Raw genomic sequence first — 19,108 nt, 5'->3', positions numbered from 1 at the left:
GATTTGTATAAAAAAGCAAAATCCCTAAAACCATCTTTAGCTTTGCCATCCCCATTATGTACCTGGAATGACAGTGATAGTTTTTAGCGCTCGGAGAACACGGAATGTCCGTAGAGCAGAGACATTGCCCAAGTCTACGAACTCTGTGACATAACTAGAACAGAAAGGGCAGAAAGCTGTTAGTATAAAGACAATTTACAGAAGATATTTCAGAATGTATAAAATTTTAAAAAGTCAGGACAATACTCTTTATTAATCATTTATTTTGAAGAAATCATATAGACCTGTATTAAGTACAAGTACTGCATTCAACAAATGTAAAACAATTCAAGGATTCATTCTTGCTTACTACAATTATAGGCTAAGTGTAACTAAACATGTGAATATCTCTTTAAACATTTATTTACTTACAACTGCATATTTAGGTAATTTAACATTATATAATTGTGTTAATTAGGCAAAATCCAACCTATCGGGATTTTTATGGCATTAAAGTTTTTGATGTCCATTAAAGTTTTAGGATGTCCATTTTATAATTGCTTATGGAAAATGTGGGTTTAATTTTATACATTCTTGGGGCATTTATTTTAGGTTTGGTCATTGGTGTGAAGTTTCCGAAAGATGCCCTAATTAATTCATGAGCCATAAGCCAAACTTCAAAAGAAATACAGTCATTTATTAGGAGCACCATTTCGGCAATATTCGGATGCAGTTAGAACTAATCCCACATAGATTTACGTTCCCCTATGACCCTGTCTCTCCCCTCCTCCCTGGTCATGTCATAAATCACATTCTCCAATTACCCACTTTGGCTAGCTGTGAAATCCAACACCCTTCTTTTGATTGCAGAAGAAAGCATGCATGGAATGTAGCTTCAGTTAGGGAAATCAATTAGCTCTTATCAGTTCTCCCTCCCTCCTGCTCATGGCAACTTGAAAACTTTGCAAGTTGACAACTGGTTGGAATAAAGAATTTCAGAATTCACCTATTCTTTAGGTTCAGCTTGAAAACTACTATTTGTTCAATTTCACACTGCTATTTGGCTCTGCTGAAATCCTGTGGGATCCTTGTATGTTTAGGGCCAATACTTGAAAATTGGATAGCTATCTATCTAACAGTCAGGGTTAGCATGCCATCTATCCATCCTTATGTGAGCAGAAAACTATGACATGTTGGTCCCATTCACTTAATGCTAGCTAGCTAGGTAGGTAGGTATGGATATAGAGAGAGAAAATATCAGGTTTATGATAACGAAACATATACAAGAAAAGAACTCAGAGAGCACCAAGGATGCCTCATTTCAACCCTGACTACAAATATTCTTTTTTTATTGATGTAAGGTTGTATGTATAATTTTTGCTTTTTATATGCTAGAAAGAAATGATAATTCAATTTTAAAATAAATTTGTTTTTTACATCAATAGCACCATCATCCTGACAATCATAGGCAGTAAATTAAAGGGAAGCTGAAGAAGTGGTGGATGACATGACAACAGAAAGGAGACAATGCCACCTGCTGCCATCCTCTGTTATATCTATTGAGTTCCTTCCATCCGCTCTGCCAGGCCAACTTGATTACAGACATCACCTAAACAGTGGCTATGATTTAAATTATATGAAAATATATTCTGAGCTAATTTAGCTACAGACCAGCCAGGTCACCCAGGGACCAGCCTTCATCATTATTTATCAGACTGGGTTGCAATGTATAAGTATAATGGGAGGGGTCAATTTACTAAGTTTTCTTTATTGGTTTTGTTAATTTAGTGTATATTTATTATTCACTGAGTTCTCCTTCAGCTTAATAAGCTCTCAAAAATTCAATTTTTAATTAAAAACTCTAAGGGAACAAATATGGCATGAGCTAAATAAAGCTATCCTAGCCAGTCATCTACAGAGCAACATCCTTTAATTCTGCTTGGACTCAGAAAACAGAATATGCTTCTTTGAAAAAATACAATTTGGGGATGAGGTTAAAGAGTTGTGGTTTCATGGATTGCTATATCCATACAATATCACAGGGAATTATTTTTTCCATGCTGACCCCCATTCAATTTCCCACAGCTGATTTTCATAAAACACTTGCAGAATGCAACATACGCCATGACGATGACACTGAAATCCAGCCAATTCCAAGGATCTCGCAGGAATGTAAAGCTGTCAATACAGAATCCCCGAGCAAGTACCTTGATCATAGCCTCAAAAGTATAAATGCCAGTAAAGGTGTATCTGTGAACAAGCAAGGATTGTTTTTTTTTTAAGTGACATAATAAAACTCCAGCTTTTACAGTCTATTTTAGTAAAAGCAGCAAAGAATAAGATAAAATTACAAATAATTTACAGAAGAAAGTTGATTGATATTTATTTCCTAGATGTAATTCCACTTCACATTTAAAATTTCACTTTAAAAGCCTTCTAATTTGCAGCTATTTAACCATCAAACCTAAAAAAATTTTATTAAAAAATGGACAAAGTAGGACTTCATGACTTTCCACTATACCTTTTCTGCAAGCTATAGACACACCTGAAATTTAGGAGTGATTTTTTCAAACTTATTAAAATTGAAACAATCAGCAAAATAGGCTTTCTTCATACACTTACTTTGATTAACTATTCACTCCGAAAAAGGCCTAAAAAGGTCCAAAATGTTTATCCTACCTCTCCTGCTGATGTCATCGTATCTTTCCCAAAGTGCATCAGAAACTGGTTACACAAAACCTGAGTAGCTGATGCTATGTGTGTAAACTCTCCTTTGCAACACTGGGTAGCTTAATTATATTGATATATTTTAAAATATTAATAAGGTGATGAATTAATAGATATAATATAGAAAACTGGGGAGCCACTTGAAGCATTGAAAAAGTAGTGGACCTGATGCTGAAATCTGCATTCAATTTGATAGCACACATGTGTTTCACCAATAAAGTTTTGTTTATCATTAAAAATGTACTGTAAGCCTTTGCAAAAGATTGTATCTGCCTCCTTTCCAAGAAAGTGGTCCTCTTTCCGATTCTCTGTCCAAATTTATCTTTCATAAAAATACAAAGATATTTTAGATTTGAAAAACAAATCTGTTTTATCATCTTTACCATCATGCAAACTGTTCACATACTGGATATCTGAAATGTGGGCAAATGTTGGTAAAAGTTAAAGTGATGAGAATTCAGATCACATGGGTCTCACTTTCTCTTGTGAATTCTTGCCCTTCTGGATTAGTTTTCTTCATCATCCATTCTAAGCAATAAGGATCAGGCATAAAATCATTAAAGATGGAGGGGGAAAAGGAGAATACTTACTCCACATCTTTGGCCCATACTGGAGGATCACTCATAGTCATGAAGACACAGTTGGCTAAGATGGTTATCATGATAAACATACTGAACAATTTGAATACAAAGTCAAGGAAATGCCTCAGACCTCTATTGAAAATACCCCTTCCCCACAAAATACTTGTTTCTTAAGAACTACATTCTTTGTGGACAGTAGAAACATTTTCAGCCAGAGTCCAAAAAGTCACCATTCAATGAATTAAACTAAAGCTATAGACAGAGCTTTGGCCTTGTGCTTGTTTTTTAAAAATGTACCTTTCTGATAGCAAAACAGCGTTTCAAATTAAAGAAAAGTTGTTTAGACATGCAGCTCAAGGCTATGTTCAATGAAAAAAATTTTGAGCATGCTATTTGAATTCCCCCTCTTGCTTTCCTTGGTAGCTGCACATAGCAGAACCCCAAAATACAATTGTCCTTTGTAATGTTGTTATAGAGGATGATGGAGACAGCTGTTAAGTTATTAGTAACCCTAAAAATATAATAACCTAACCAATTTATTGGGTTTTAGATATTGGAAATTATGACCGTCATACCACTTCTGCACACCGTAGCTGGTATTCAGTGTTAGATAAGGAAATGATATAATAAAGTTAATATTAAAAGAAATCCTTGTCAATTGTAGGTTCAAAATGTATTGCCTGTTCTATATAAAGGTAGATGTCAGAGGGAGGGTCAGGGTGGGAGCTCATATAGATATACACACAGACAGCACTTAAACAGGGATGGGGAACTATGGCCCTTTTATGACTTGTAGACTTCAACTCCCAGAATTCTTGAGCCAGAAATGGTGGTTTGAGTTGAAGTCCACAAGTCATAAAAATGTGATAGTTCCCCACTTCTGACTTAAACAAATGAGGGAATTTATTCTAACCACTAAGATACCTATATAAATATAATAGTATGAGCTGAATATACAAGTGAAATATACTTGTAAATTCAGTAGTAGTATATGTAGTAGGTATAATAAATGTGTGCGTGCATGAGCACGTGTGTTCATACTTCTTAAATCTCAATTCTTTCTTACTTTGGCTTGTGCTATATTTTGGCTTCTTTTTTAATTTTTTTAGTGGTATCAATGGCTGATAATGGAATATCTGTGGATTCTCCTGACTACTAAACAAAACTTTTAAGCCTTTAACCAAAGATGGGATTCATTTACCTTCCCTATCGGTTTGCAAATGTGAGCATGTGCATGTCGGCCTTCCGTGCATGCTCTTTGCTCGAGCGCACACCATCCGTGCATGCTCCCAGTCTCGAAAACATGGCTAAATAGGATGGCATTACATCCGGGAAGGTGGGCAGAGCCTTCCGCAGTCATCGCTACCGATTCCCCCAAACCAGACAGAACCGGCTAAATCCCACCTCCACTTTTAACTCAGTTTTACTAATATTTAAAACTCCTTAAATAGGGCACACTCTGATCTCTTGGTCTCTTCACGTGTTCACAAAGTGCTCTAATATATTCTTCCCGGTTTTCCTTCTTGTCCAGGACTGAATTATTGGGCTTGCAAGCTATACTTCACGTGTTTACCAGGTGATATCTTATTCAGCAACATGTTCTCCAACATCTGCTATAACACCACCACCTACACGCAGACACACCTTCCTCTGCTTTTCCTTTTTATATACAGGTCATATATATGCCATTGTATTGGTACCTAAAAGCATCCCCCCCCCCCTTTTGCCTATTTGTGATCTTCTGTTGAGTCATCTGCTTTCCCTAAAAACCCATAATCTTGGCAACTGCTTTCCTTCAATTAGGTACTTGAATCTGCCATAGCAGAGAACATATATAAAAACAGGTGTTGATGAACTTCCAACAAATCTAGCCAGCTTTGTCAGTAGTAAAGGTTGGCCACAGATATCCCATATTTTACTGACCAGAAGCCCCCAAAACCTCCACCCAATGTGGAACCACTCCATATCCAGCTCAAGCATTCTGAGGGATATGAATGTGTAAGCACTTTGATAGCAACATTCCTGATAGGGTGAAATGGATCCAACATGTAGAGAGCTGGAGTGGCAGTGAACCGGAATATGGTTTTTCCTCTGTTGAGTATGATGTACGTCTGAAGAAAAAAAGAAAAATATCAATCAAAACACAAAGAGACATAATCTCTACTATTAAAGCCACTGCAGATACAAAATTTAGTAATTCAACTCAGAAGAACAATCATAATATATAATTATTGCTGTTAATTGTATAATACCAAATCATCTGTAACTGGGAAAAAAAACAAATTTAGAGGGCTGCAAAGGTTCTTGCTGGTTATGCAGATGTCAGCTGATTTTCTTGTTAAATTAAGGTGACCAGATTTTAACATTGGTAAAGAGGGACATTGTGGGCGTGGCTTATTTTGTGGGCATGGCTATCTGGTCATGTGACTGGGTGGGCGTGGCTATCTGGTCATGTGACTGGGTGGGTGTGGCTAGCTGGTCATGTGACCGGGTGGCCATGGCTATGTGTATAGGGTAAGGTGAACAGATTTTAACATTGGTAAGAAGGACACCATTGTGGGCGTGACTTATTGTGTGGGCGTGGCTTGGAGGCCATGTGACTGGGTGGGCGTGGCTAGCTGGTCATGTGACCGGGTGGCCATGGCTATGTGTATAGGGACTACTCAGAGGGCTGAAAAGTCATTTCTGACAGGTCCTCACACTTTTGACTGGTCCTCACACTTATGACCATCCTCACATTTATGCCCGTGCAGCATTCTTAACAACCATGTCACTCATTTCACAACTGCTTCTCTTCACCATGGTGACAAGATAGGGCAAAAATGTAAAATGTGAGGACAGTCGTAAGTTCGAGGACTGGTCAAAAGTGTGAGGACCAGTTAAAATAACTTTTTCAGCCCTCTGAGTAGTCCATATGCACAAAAGGATTAACCAGAGGGCTGAAAAAAGTCATTTCTGACAGGTCCTCGCACTTTTGACTGGTCCTCACACTTATGACCATCCTCACATTTATGCCCGTGCAGTATTCTTAACAACCATGTCACTCATTTCACAACTGCTTCTCTTCACCATGGTGACAAGATAGGGCAAAAATGTAAAATGTGAGGACAGTCATAAGTTCAAGGACTGGTCAAAAGTGTGAGGACCAGTCAAAAATAACTTTTTCAGCCCTCTGAGTAGTCCATATGCATTAAAGGATACAGCAATAGAGAGGGATGAAGGAATGGAAATTAGAGTAGGAGTGAGGGTAAGAGAGGGAGGAAGAGAGGAGGAGAAGGAGAAAGGAAGAGGAAGTAGGGAGGAGAAAAAGAGGGTGGGGGGAAGAGAAAGTAAGAAGGAAAGAAAAGAGAGTGGTGGTAGGTTTGAGGAGAAAGATTGCTGTACAATAAAAAAGATGAAAGGGAAGAAAGCCAACCCCAAGCAAATATAAAGATATTAAGATAAAGAATGAATTGTTAAACTTTAAAGAATAAAAGAGAACAAATATGAATAAATAGCAATAATTAGAAACACACATACAAACATACAATGTATTTTCTTTGAACAGAGTATTTGGCCGGTTCACAAATTTAAACAGTGTTTAGTCACTTCAATTAAATTTACAATTTCTATATTTCCTTTTTGCCATATTTATTCCTCATCTATTTTTTTAAAAAAACCAATATTACCCTTCATCCTCATCTCTAATCTTAATCAAATTCAATTTTTCCCTTCTATTCTATATTATACCCCTTCCCATTGTCATCTATTTTTATATCCATCCTCACATTGTTTAATTATGTAATTATGTAATACAGTTGTTTGATACAAATTCAACATTTTAATATAAATCAATTAGTTATATAACTATCTTTTTTGTATATTAATCAATATGAACATGAATATTCCAATTATTTCCATGCAATCCAATTTCTTACAAATCAATTAATTATATTTACCAATAATAATAAACCAAATAATTTCCCCCATATATTCCTCCAAACCACAACTTAACCATTTCTGCTTTCAACACAATATACAATTATTAATAGTATCTCAATTATTACAATTCCCTAGTTAAATAGAGCTTTTTTTCTTTTGTGTTTTAAAATCTTGAACTCTCCTCTTTTGCCCAAAATTTCCCATTGTTTGCAGTTTTGTACCTACCTTTTTTGGTGAGGAAAAAGAAAAAGAAAGAAATCTCTCTCTGCCTCATTTTGTCACCTTGCAGGTTTAGTTTCGCTTTCGCCTTTGTTTTCAGTATAGCTGGGGGGGGGGGAATCTGCTCCTGGAACGTTTTGCAGCTTTTTGCAGCTAATTAACCTAGCAGAAGCTGTTAACAGGGGCTGTTTTTTCTATTTTTGCAGACATGGGTCTATTCATTTTTTTTTAACACTGATCAGCTGTAGGTCGGCCCTTCGAAGCCCCGTGGCAAGAGTTTAAAGACTTTTTTTTCCCTCTAGCCATCAGCGGGGATTCAGGAGGCAGCCGGGAGTCAGGAGCAGAATGAAAAATCGGGACTTTTTTAAAACGCCGCGGGACGCGGGACAAATTGCTCAAAAGCGGGACTGTCCCGCCAAAAGCGGGACGTCTGGTCACCTTATGTTAAATGATGACACAAAATATTGACATTGACTCTAGCACAATATTACTTTCAATCATCTTTTCTACCCAGTCAAATTTTATAAGAGATCATCAAGCATATAATAACACTGGATATTATACATTCAGAAAAATTTAAATCATGATGATTGTTTTGTGATAAGATGTCTTTAATAAGCTGCAGTAGACCTTTCTGAAACTATGTTTATTACAAATGGAATACTCTCACTATTTATACAAATAGATGTTCATATACTATATACATAATTATCAATAAGAGATGTCATCATGCTGATGACATATCTTATTGATAATTATGTATATTGTATATGAACATCTATTAATAGAGTTCAGCATTTTGGTAATGTCCTGGACTGAGGTTTAACACTACTAAATGCATTCACTAGATTGTAGATGGTGGAATGTCTAAGAAATAATAGTTAGATGTGGCATAATTTTATCTAATAAGGAGCCATGGATAATTAGCAGTAACATTAGCAGAATATTGGATAGTAAAATACAGAAAAATATTGCTGATATGATCTGTTAGGATATGGTATAAGTCTAACAAGTTGTCCAGGCAATATATGTGTTCTATCACTTTAAATGTATTCTGTAACTTTAAGATGTAATGCTGAGTAATTGTACTGATGAGTCATTGTAATTGACTGCTGACTGACTGCTGACTGCAATTATCCTAATTGTACTGTTGAGTCATTGCACTGCTGACTTCACTTATCTTAAGTGGATAATTACTAGTGTAAATTGTATATAAGGAGAGAGCCGAGCTATAGTCATTGTTGCTTGACTTGCTGCTTGACTTGTTGGTTGGAACTGTTACTGTCGTATGTGAAGAAGTGGTTGGATCTGCTACCATCGTGATTTGTTACCAGCGTTGAATTGCTGTTTATTACCTACTGCTGTTTTTGTATGGTAAGATGATATCTGTAACTTTGGACTGATTTAAATGGCTAAAGACTTAGATTGATAAAAAGACTATGCAATTGTTTTTCACTACAAAGTAAAAGTTTTGTTAAACCAGTTTGTATGTATTGTATTTATTGCTCTCAGTACCATTTCTCTGTGCACTTGCTCTGCTGGTTGGTTAACACAACAATATCCTTAACATGATCAAAGTATGCCACCAATAAATGCCACAATTTTTAGTAATTGTAAATGGAAGTATGTAGTCTGAAATATATAATGGCAGTGACACATTAGAGTAGAAAGTAAGAAATATATTCATACACTCAAATGAGATAAAAGTAGACTGTTATGTTTCCAAAATGATTGTCAATGGTGGATACAAGTATGGTAATGTCAAAGAGGACAATACGCATTGATCAGCATTTTGAAATAGAAGCATTTGAAGTAAAGTGGCATAGAAATATTAGTAAAAAATAAACTCATTATTGGTGACAATATAAAAAATAGTAGTTACATGGAAAATTATCAGGTTTTTTAATTAATTTATAAACTTCCTAAAAGTTCAAATGTGTAATGTTTCTATGGAAATTTGCATTCAGTTGTTTTTCTTGCTTGAATTATTTAAATATTTTTAAAAAATGATTAACCCAAAGATACTTTTTTCATTTGTAAACTTAACATTTTTTAAAAATCTCGATAAAAGTAGATATAAATAGTTAAAATCTCACTGAATTTGAAGGGGGAATGTGGAATTGTAGAATTGTGGAACTGGAAGGAACCACAAGGAGCATTTTGTCTAACCTTCGGTACTATGGAGGAAAACCAATTTATTCTCAAGAAGAGGTTGTCCTGCTTCTCCAATGAGGGAAAATCTACAAATATCATAGCTAGACTGTTCCCCTATTTTATCTGCAGTGTGTTTGTATATTTAAGTGAAATCTACATATCTGCAACTTGAACCTATTATTTCTGGTCCTAGTTATTGTGGCAATAGAAAATTGCTCCTGTTTTCCCTATAGCAATCTTTGATGTGCTTGCCTTCCTTCAATTTTCTTTACTTCAAAATAAATATCTTTTATTTCCTTTATACTATCTCAAGTCCCTATATCAATTACCTATATCAATTGCCCTCCTCTGAACTTGATTAACTATCAATATCCTCCTGGGAATATGATTCTTAGAATCACATTGTCAGGTTTCGATGTCGTCTCTAGTGCTCACACATGCAATGGTCCTACTGTGGTTTCACCAATACATAGTACAAGAAATAAGGACTTCGTGTCCTTTTAATACTTTTTCCAATGCAATCCATAGGGGTATCAGGTCTATCAGCTGCCCTATGTTTAGCTTTTCCCCAATGTTCACATCCAAGTCCTTATCTAATATGGTGCTTTTCCAATGTATACTGTATGTGCCTTGTTTTTTTCTCTCTTTCCCTGTTGAAGGACACCTTGTTTCTCTCAGTTCAATCTTGAATCTGTTCAGATTAGATTGCAATCTTGTTTGTCTCTCTTATTTTAGCCAGACCTCCCAATTTTGTTAATCTGCAAATCTCCTAAGAAGATCTCATAAAAAGCATGCACTACTTCTTATGAGATTTGCAGAAGAGTACTGCTCTTGAATGAGAGAGTCATGTAGAGCTATTAGTATTGTTATTATAAAAATGTTATTAAAATAAGTTACTTAAACATCAATACCTATAAAATAAAAATAAAATATTAAAAATATGCTAATATTTTTATTTTAATCAGATTGAAAGGACTTTTAAATAAACTCTTTATTCAATACAACAACCATTATACATAGAGCTGTGGTGGCATAGTGGTTAGGAGTATGCAGTATTGCCATGCTAACTCTGCCCACTGCCAAGAGTTCAATCTTGACAGGCCCAAGGCTGACTCAGCCTTTCATCCTTCTGAGACAGTAAAATGAGGGCCCAGATTGTTGGGATTGCTGATTCTGTAAACTGCTTAGAAAGGCCTTTAAAGCACCATGAAGTGGCACATAAGTCTATTGTTATTGCTATTTCTTGTATTTAGTTGTAACTGCCATATAATGATGTAGATTTTAACTTATTTATTTATTTATTTATTAGTTACATTTATATGCCATCCATTTCATGATTCAAAGCAGCTTTGGGCCCTTCCTGGCTTTCAGCTTTATTAAAGGATATATATTTTGAATTCAGTACCTTTGTGGAACATTTAAAAAGAAACACTACCATATGGGCATAGGTAAAAATTTATTATGTGATAATAGCAGCTTGGCTTCATTTTTAGCCATACCTCTATTGCTTTATTAAAAATTGCAAGACACAACTGGAAGGCATTGGGATGGAAGTATAGTTTCACTCTTAAATTATATAATAAATTTTAATTCTAGATAGTCTCAGTCTGAAATAAAAGTAAATCCTTTGTTTTTAATTTTGAATACTGAACAAATAGGATGTTAAATCATTTAAATCATTTGATTGCCAAATCAAGTTTTTAAATCATTTATTACAAGAAGGATCTCAATCACATAAAAGGGCAAACATAGCAGTACATTCAATTAAAATATTTCTTGATTTTGGAATCTGATCTAGAATCTGTTTGGAATCTGATCTAGAATCTGTTTTCCCAGAGTTTTAAACTCCTGTCAGTTTTCTTGTGATTTTAAAAGATTAGTTTGACCCAAAAAAAGTACCAAAGAATGTTTAAAAATTTAGCTGAATCTCATTTTACTTGAGTGTAAATTGGGGAGGAGACATTTACTCATATGATATAAACTTGTTACCCTTGCCTACTTTGGTTTAATAGCCATCAGTTTTAAATGCTTTAAAATATCAATGCAGTTTATAATTTGAGAACAGCAAAAGGAAGGTATTATTTGCAAGATAGTGCAATCCCAGATATACAATCTTGGATTGCTGATTTCTGTTAATTTTGTCTTTGTAAAACGGTTGCCAATAATATACAGGTAGTCCTCAGCTCACAACCACAATTGAGCCCAAAATTTCTATTGCTAAGCAAGACAGTTGCTAAGTGAGTTTTGTCTCATTTTATGACCTTTCTCACCACAGTTGTTAAGTGAATCACTGCAATTGTTAAGTTACTAACATGGTTGTCGAGTGAATCTGGTTTCCCTATTGACTTTGCTTGTCAGAAGGCTGCAAAAGCTGATCGTATGACCTTGTGATCATTCAAAGTGACAATAAAGTTATTCTAAGTTCTGTGACACTGCAACCGTCATAAATATGTACCAGTTACCAAGCATCCAAATTTTGATCATGTGATCATGGGGATGCTACAATGATTATAAGTGTGAACAATGGTCATAAGTCATTTTTTTCATTGCCATTGTGACTTCAAACAGTAACTAAACCAATGGTTGTAAATAGAAGACTACCTGTAATGGAAAAACTGGTTAGAATTATGCTATGTGGTGAAGGTTTAAGGATGTGCTAAAAACTAGATTGAGAAATGGCAAATCAATACCATCTGTGGTAAGGACATGAACTTATTAGGGGCTGTGGCTGCTTGGCCCAGTGCTTGCATTCTGACTACTGGATCATATTTATTTAATTTTATGGCAATTGTTCAACATCGGGGAGGGGAGTGTAATACTGAGCTTGACAGATGTGTTATGGCCAATATGAAAACCTTCCTTGCTTGGGAAGAAGATTACAGCTAATGCCGGCCAGTACGCTCGCACAGAGTGGGCCTCCTCAGGGTGCCGTCCGCCAGACAATGTCGGCTGACGACTCCCAGGGGGAGAGCCTTCTCTGTGGCGGCGCCCACCCTCTGGAACAACCTCCCCCCAGAGATACGTACAATAACAGACCTCCGGATTTTTCGTCGGGCCCTGAAAACCCGTTTATTTCAACTAGCTGGGCTGGCTTGAGTTAATTTTAAATTGATTTTAAATTGGGTTATTTAATTTACAGCCAATAATATTTAATTATTTTAAATTGCTTTTAAATTTTGTATGTATTGTTTTTTACTCTGGCTGTTCACCGCCCTGAGTCCTATTCTGGAGAAGGGCGGTATAGAAATTTTAATAAATAAATAAATAAATAAATAAATAAATAAATAAATAAATAATGGACTTTGCTGAGAGGAGAATATTTTAGCTGTTTGATGCCTTCTTGTAGGTTTTGTTTTTATGTGTTTTTATTAAAGTAGTTTCTCAAGACTCTTCAGTCAACTTCCATGCTAGTGCATTTGTGTGCGTATCGGGCCACGGTCTATTCGTTTACAGAACCCCTCCTTCACACTCTTGGATTACATATACTAACCTTCACCATTTTCCCAGTGTGTCCTACTACTTTGTATCGTGTGCCAATTGGAAATTCCTGCACTTAGTCATTCAAGACCTGGTCAGTCATGTCTGGACAACCGCAATTGTATTCTAAATGGGGCTATCCTTGGTGAGCATTCAGAAGCTTTAGCTGGTGCAGGGTGTGGCAGCGAGGAAGGGAGAAAGTGCATTCACCCTTGCAAGATTCTGTTACTATATCTTCATAATAAAAGTGACATTGGACTGTATAGCTTTGGTGTCTTAGTCTGTTCCATCCTGAAGAAATGACATGACCTCAGGGAACAAATAGTCACAAAGCAGAGACTGAGGTATACACTTTATTATATTTGTCTTCATCATTGTGATATGGTCATACTACCATACTACAGCCTCTCCAAGCTGCTGCTTTCCAAATGTGTATGATTTAATGTTTTGAGATGATGACAGCTGTAGACCAATATATATGGAGAGTGCAGGTCTGGGGATGTAATGAATAACTCTGAGAAATGAGGAAAAGAGATGCTGCCTCAGGAACAATCAGATAAAAGGCAGAGAGAGTCCACAACTGAATAATGGGCAGGAAAAAAAATCTACAAGGGGAAATATGTATATTCAGACTTTTATTAGTGCAGTTTTACAATACAATAGAATTAATTCCTCACTTTATATTCTATACTTTAATACTGTTCGTGTTTCCAATCTGATCTACTTGGGAGGCTGTCAGGGAAAAACTTTCATAATACCACTTCACATTATTATTATTATCATTATTATCATTAGTAGTAGTAATAATAGTAGTATTGATCATCACACAGTCAGCCAGATGTTCAGACTGGGTTTGGCATTTTTGTCTACTCAGCGAGTCCTTACCAAGGACCTGGGATGGGCGGATGTGGATATTACAGATATTGTCGCAGAATGGAGGCTGTTCCAAGTAAAGCCACTTTCTGCAATTATTATTATTATTGAATTCTATTTTTCCCTTTAGCATTTTCTACTTACCTTTTGATCACTGTAAAATGTATCCAAGTCTTCGAGAGGAACTCCAATGAGTTCTGGAGGAGCGTCCCCATAAATGAGTGGGAGGCCTTTTCCTTGTTCCAAGTCACTGCGAGGCTTTGGCTGCTTTTCTTCATCAAGAACCTCCTCATGTGGGTTCTTCAATTTCTCAGCTTCCCGCTCTGCAATCCGTTTCTCTATAGCCTTAAGGGACTCACGGGTAAAAGGGCGTAGGCAGTCCGGACCTGGGATGTGGGGCACGGCTGCCATTTTTGCATTCTGCTCCTAGATCAATTCTATGCAGAATCACAAAACAATGGAGGGAAAACTAATGAGAAAAAAGAGAAAAAGTTGAATTTTCGACTGGACTTAATTGCACACCATTAGCAACCTTACTTATGTTTTAGCATTGGATGCATTCAGTTACATGTAACTCTTAAAAAGCTTTCTTCTTGGAGTTTTAAACTTCCAATGTACATGCAGAAAAATGGTAGTAGCATTTCAGTCTATAAAAAGGAATACAATTTTTAATTTTTCATCATCTAAAAGCCTTTTTGCCAATAGACAGTAAGCACAGTATTCTACTACAATGCTCTCCTTGCTGTACTAATTTTTTATTTATAAGATGCACCAAAGAAAATAAACCCTAGGGAACCTCTACCTATAAGCCAAAGTGGTACAATCTGTTAGGCTTTTATCATAGCCTATGGAGGAGGAGGAGGAAGGAGGGGTTTTTCTATGTATTTTCTAATAGATCAGGGGTGTCAAACTCAAGGCCCGAGGGCCAGATACAGTCCATGGGGTGCTTAGATCTGGCCCTCGGGGCCACCCTGGAAACAGTGAAGGAGTGACCCATGGTGCTTCTGCCAGTGAAAATGGAGCTTCGGAGCTCCATTTTCACTTTCAAAAGGTTGCAGGAGGCCATCACTGCTGAAAATGTGTTTGGGAGTCCATTTTCGCTGGCAGAGCACTTGGGCCACCACAGGCGCTCCCAACACAAGTGATGTTCAGCTGGCCACACCCATCCTGGCCATGCCCACCCTGACTCCCCAAGGTCAACACAACCCTGATGCAGCCCTCAGTGAAATTGAGTTTGACACCCCTGCAATAGATTGTATTTGTGTGTGTTTGGCATTTCTCACTGTTCTTTGTTTTAAAGCATCAGTCTTTCCTGGTGTAGCAGGAGTGGGGGGAGAAGGGAAGAAAAAAAGGTTTTGGTGGGAAGGATGAGAGAGGGGGAGTGTGAGAGGAGGAAGGAGGAGTTTTTCTGTGGGGAAAGTTGAAAGATAAAGATAGGAAGGGATGCCTAGGGAAAAGAAGGCCTGAGAGGATAGGAAAAGAGGCCTGGGAAAAGGAAGTAGATGTTGCTCTCTAGGGCAACCAGGGTTTAGGAATAACTGAGGCGAGACAGGTTCTGAAGCTAACAAGCCTTTATTGGCTTAACACAGGCAACAGGAATAGAGCAACTTAGAACGGCAACAGAACAGTTCGTTCATCTGACAGCTATTTATTTATTTATTTGTTTGTTTGTTTAAATTTCTATACCGCCCTTCTCCAACATAGGACTCAGGGCGGTGAACAGCCAAAGTAAAAAACAATACATACAAAATTTAAAAACAGTATTAAAATAAATTAAATATTTTGGCCGTAAATTAAAACAACCCAATTTAAAATCAATTTAAAATTAACTCAAGCCAGCCCAGCTAGTTGAAATAAATGGGTTTTCAGGGCCCAACGAAAAATCCGGAGGTCTGTTATTGTACGTATCTCTGGGGGGGAGGTTGTTCCAGAGGGTAGGCACCGCCACAGAGAAGGCTCTCCCCCTGGGGGTCACCAGCTGACATTGTCTGGCGGACGGCACCCTGAGGAGGCCCACTCTGTGCGAGTGTACTGGCCGGTGGGAGGCTATTGGTGGCAGAAGGCGGTCTCGTAAGTACCCCGGCCCTAAGCTATGGAGCGCTTTAAAGGTGGTCACCAACACCTTGAAGCGCACCCGGAAGACCACCGGGAGCCAGTGCAGCTCGCGCAGGAGAGGTGTTACATGGGAGCGCCTCGTCACCACCATAATCCCCCGCGCAGCCGCGTTCTGGACCAGCTGGAGCCTCCGGGTGCACCCCAGGGGGAGCTCCATGTAGAGAGTGTTGCAGTAGTCCAGGCGGGAAGTGACGAGTGCCTGAGTGACTGTGCATAGGGAGTCCCGATATAGAAAGGGGCGCAACTGGCGTATCAGGCGGACCTGATAAAAAGCCCCCCTGGCCACGGCCGTCAAATGATCTTCTAACGACAGCCGTGCGTCCAGGAGGACGCCCAAGTTACGAGCCCTCTCCGTGGGGGCGAGTGATTCGCCCCCAATAGCCAGCAATGGCGTCAGCTGGCTATATCGGGACGCCGGAAGCCACAGCCACTCGGTCTTGGAGGGGTTGAGTCGGAGCCTGTTTCTCCCCATCCAGGCCCGCACGGCCTCCAGGCACTGGGACATCACTTCAAGGGCATCGTTGGGGCGGCCTGGGGTGGAGATGTACAGCTGGGTGTCATCAGCGTACTGATGGAACTCCACCCCGAAGCCACGGATGATCTCACCCAGCGGCTTTACATAAATGTTGAACAGAAGGGGCGAGAGGACCGACCCTTGTGGCACCCCACAAGCAAGGTGCCTTGGGGTCGACCACTGCCCCCCTGTCAACACAGTTTGCGACCGGTCAGAGAGGTAGGAGGAGAACCACCGCAGAACGGTGCCCCCCACCCCCAACCCCGCCAACCGGTGCAACATGATACCATGGTCGATGGTATCAAAAGCCGCTGAGAGGTCTAACAGGACCAGGATAGAGGAACAACCCCTATCCTGAGCCCTCCAGAGATCATCCACCAATGCGACCAATGCCGTTTCCGTGCTGTGCCCAGGCCGGAAGCCGGACTGGAGCGGGTCTAGATAGACAGCTTCATCCAGGTACCGGGGAAGCTGTTGTGCCACCACACTCTCAACAACCTTCGCAACAAAGCGAAGGTTGGAGACTGGACGATAGTTTGCCAAAACAGCCGGATCCAGAGAGGGCTTCTTGAGGAGGGGCCTCACAACCGCTTCTTTCAAAGCGGCCGGCAGGACCCCCTCACTCAAAGAAGCGTTAACAATCTTCTGGAGCCAGCCTCGTGTCACCTCCCGGGAAGCCAGTACCAGCCAGGAGGGGCACGGGTCCAATAAACATGTGGTTGCGTTCAGCTGTCCCAGGACCCTGTCCATGTCCTCGGGAGCCACAGGATCGAACTCCCCCCAGATAACACTCTCAAGACCTGCCTCAGTCATCCCGTCTGGACATACCCAGTCAGAGGCCAGCCCTTCCTGAATCTGAGCGATTTTGTCATACAGATACTGCACAAAATCCTCAGCTCGGCCCTGCAAGGGGTCATCCCGCACTTCCAGATGGAGGAGGGAGCGGGTCACCCTAAACAGGGCGGCCGGGCGATAAGAGCAGCAAAATAACTAGATTTCGCTGCTTTTATCGCCACTAGGTAGGTCTTAATATGAGACCTCACCAGTGTTCGGTCGGATTCGGAGCGGCTGGTCCTCCAAGTACTCTCCAGGCGTCTTTTCCGGCGCTTCATCTCCCTAAGCTCCTCGGAGAACCAAGGAGCTAGGTAAGTTCGGTGCCGGGTCAGAGGCCGCAAAGGCACGACACGGTCCAAGGCCCCGGCAGCCACACTATCCCAGGCGGCCACCAGGTCTTCAGCCGAGTCATGAGCCAGAGTCTCAGGAAATGGCCCAAGCTCCATCTGGAACCTATCAGGATCCATCAGGCGCCTGGGGTGGAACCACCTGGTCGGTCCCGCCTCCCTGCCGCGGGGTGCAGCGGTTAGGAAGTCCAGTCGAAGGAGCGAGTGGTCAGACCATGACACGGGTTCGATGGCTATACCCCTATATCAAGGCCACTCAACCACTGACCAGAGACAAAAACTAAGTCCAGAGTGTGTCCCCCCGTGTGAGTGGGGTCATGAATTAACTGAGTAAGGTCCATGGCCGTCATGGAAGCCATGAACTCTCGAGCCACTTCAGACGTCTCACTGATAGATGGCAGGTTGAAATCCCCCATGATGACAAGTCTGGGGGTGTCCACCGCCACCTCGGCTATAACGTTAAGCAGCTCGGGCAGGGCCGTTGCCACGTGGCAGGGAGCCAGGTATGTGACCAACAAGCCCATCTGTACTCCACGACCCCACTTCACAAAGAGGGACTCACATCCGGCTATCTGTGGAACAGTGGTCTCCCTTGGATCCAGACCTTCCTTTATAATAACCGCCACCCCCCCGCCCCTGCCCTGAGCCCTCGGCTGATGAAATGCACGGAAGCCTGGTGGGCATATATCCACGAGGGGAACTCCCCCCTCCTGGCCCAACCAGGTCTCCGTAATGCCCGCCAGGTCCGCCTCCCCCTCCTGAATAAGATCGTGAATGAGGGGGGCTTTATTAACAACGGACCTGGCATTGCATAACATCAGCCGAAGGCTCTGGCCCTGAGAATCTGGACAACCTGGGGAACGAGAAAAGCATTGAGGACCGGAGTGTGCAATCGCATTAAGATAGCAAGTGCGCATTCCCTGAACATGATGTGGTCCCCAGCTTCCGCCATATCTGCCCCTCCCACTCACTATGCTGATGGAACAGCCCTCTTCAAATCGAACTCCAACCCCCTCCCCGACCTCCAGTTCTACGTCCCTAATGTCGCAGCCCTTCGCTAAGGCTGGTCTTGAACCCGGTGGATTTCCCCCAGAACCCACCCTAATCCCCCCCGAACCCCTTAAAATTTCTGTTAAAAACCCACTAAAAAACCTGCTTAAAAAACCCCTCAAACTCTTCTTTGCTGCATGCCATCTCTCGGGGCTCCAACGCCCATCATCAAGATAGGCCCTCGATAACGAAGAGGGCCAAACCTGCGAGAGGGGGGAATCTCGCAGGGCACAAAGGTCATTCACCGAGTACATCTGGACATCAAGGGGAGGTGATAATCCATGGCCAATATTTATATTGTAGCTGTCAGACGTGGT

General features: G+C 40.2%; 1 protein-coding gene across 2 annotated transcripts in view; it reads right to left on the bottom strand.

Annotated features, from left to right (window-relative positions):
• LOC117664772 (sodium channel protein type 4 subunit alpha-like) overlaps positions 1-19,108 on the bottom strand; it is a 131,505-nt gene that overhangs the window by 78,451 nt on the left and 33,946 nt on the right. The window contains exons 2-6 of one of the 2 annotated variants that reach the window (XM_034416072.1): positions 14,076-14,400; positions 5,280-5,398; positions 3,297-3,386; positions 2,101-2,229; positions 63-154 (exon numbers count right to left, since the gene is read on the bottom strand). In XM_034416072.1, coding sequence (XP_034271963.1) covers positions 63-154; positions 2,101-2,229; positions 3,297-3,386; positions 5,280-5,398; positions 14,076-14,342 — 697 coding nt within the window. In that variant the 5' untranslated portion in view covers positions 14,343-14,400. Of the gene's footprint in view, positions 1-62; positions 155-2,100; positions 2,230-3,296; positions 3,387-5,279; positions 5,399-14,075; positions 14,401-19,108 lie in introns of those variants that run through there. The other variant, XM_087892221.1, reaches the window with a different exon arrangement.

The sequence above is a fragment of the Pantherophis guttatus genome, chromosome 4 (assembly GCF_059756535.1).
Source record: "Pantherophis guttatus breed Tessera chromosome 4, ASM5975653v1, whole genome shotgun sequence".
In the NCBI taxonomy this organism is placed as follows: domain Eukaryota; kingdom Metazoa; phylum Chordata; class Lepidosauria; order Squamata; family Colubridae; genus Pantherophis; species Pantherophis guttatus.
The sequence above is the reverse complement of the archived record's forward strand: the minus strand, read 5'-3'. Positions and strand labels throughout refer to the sequence as shown.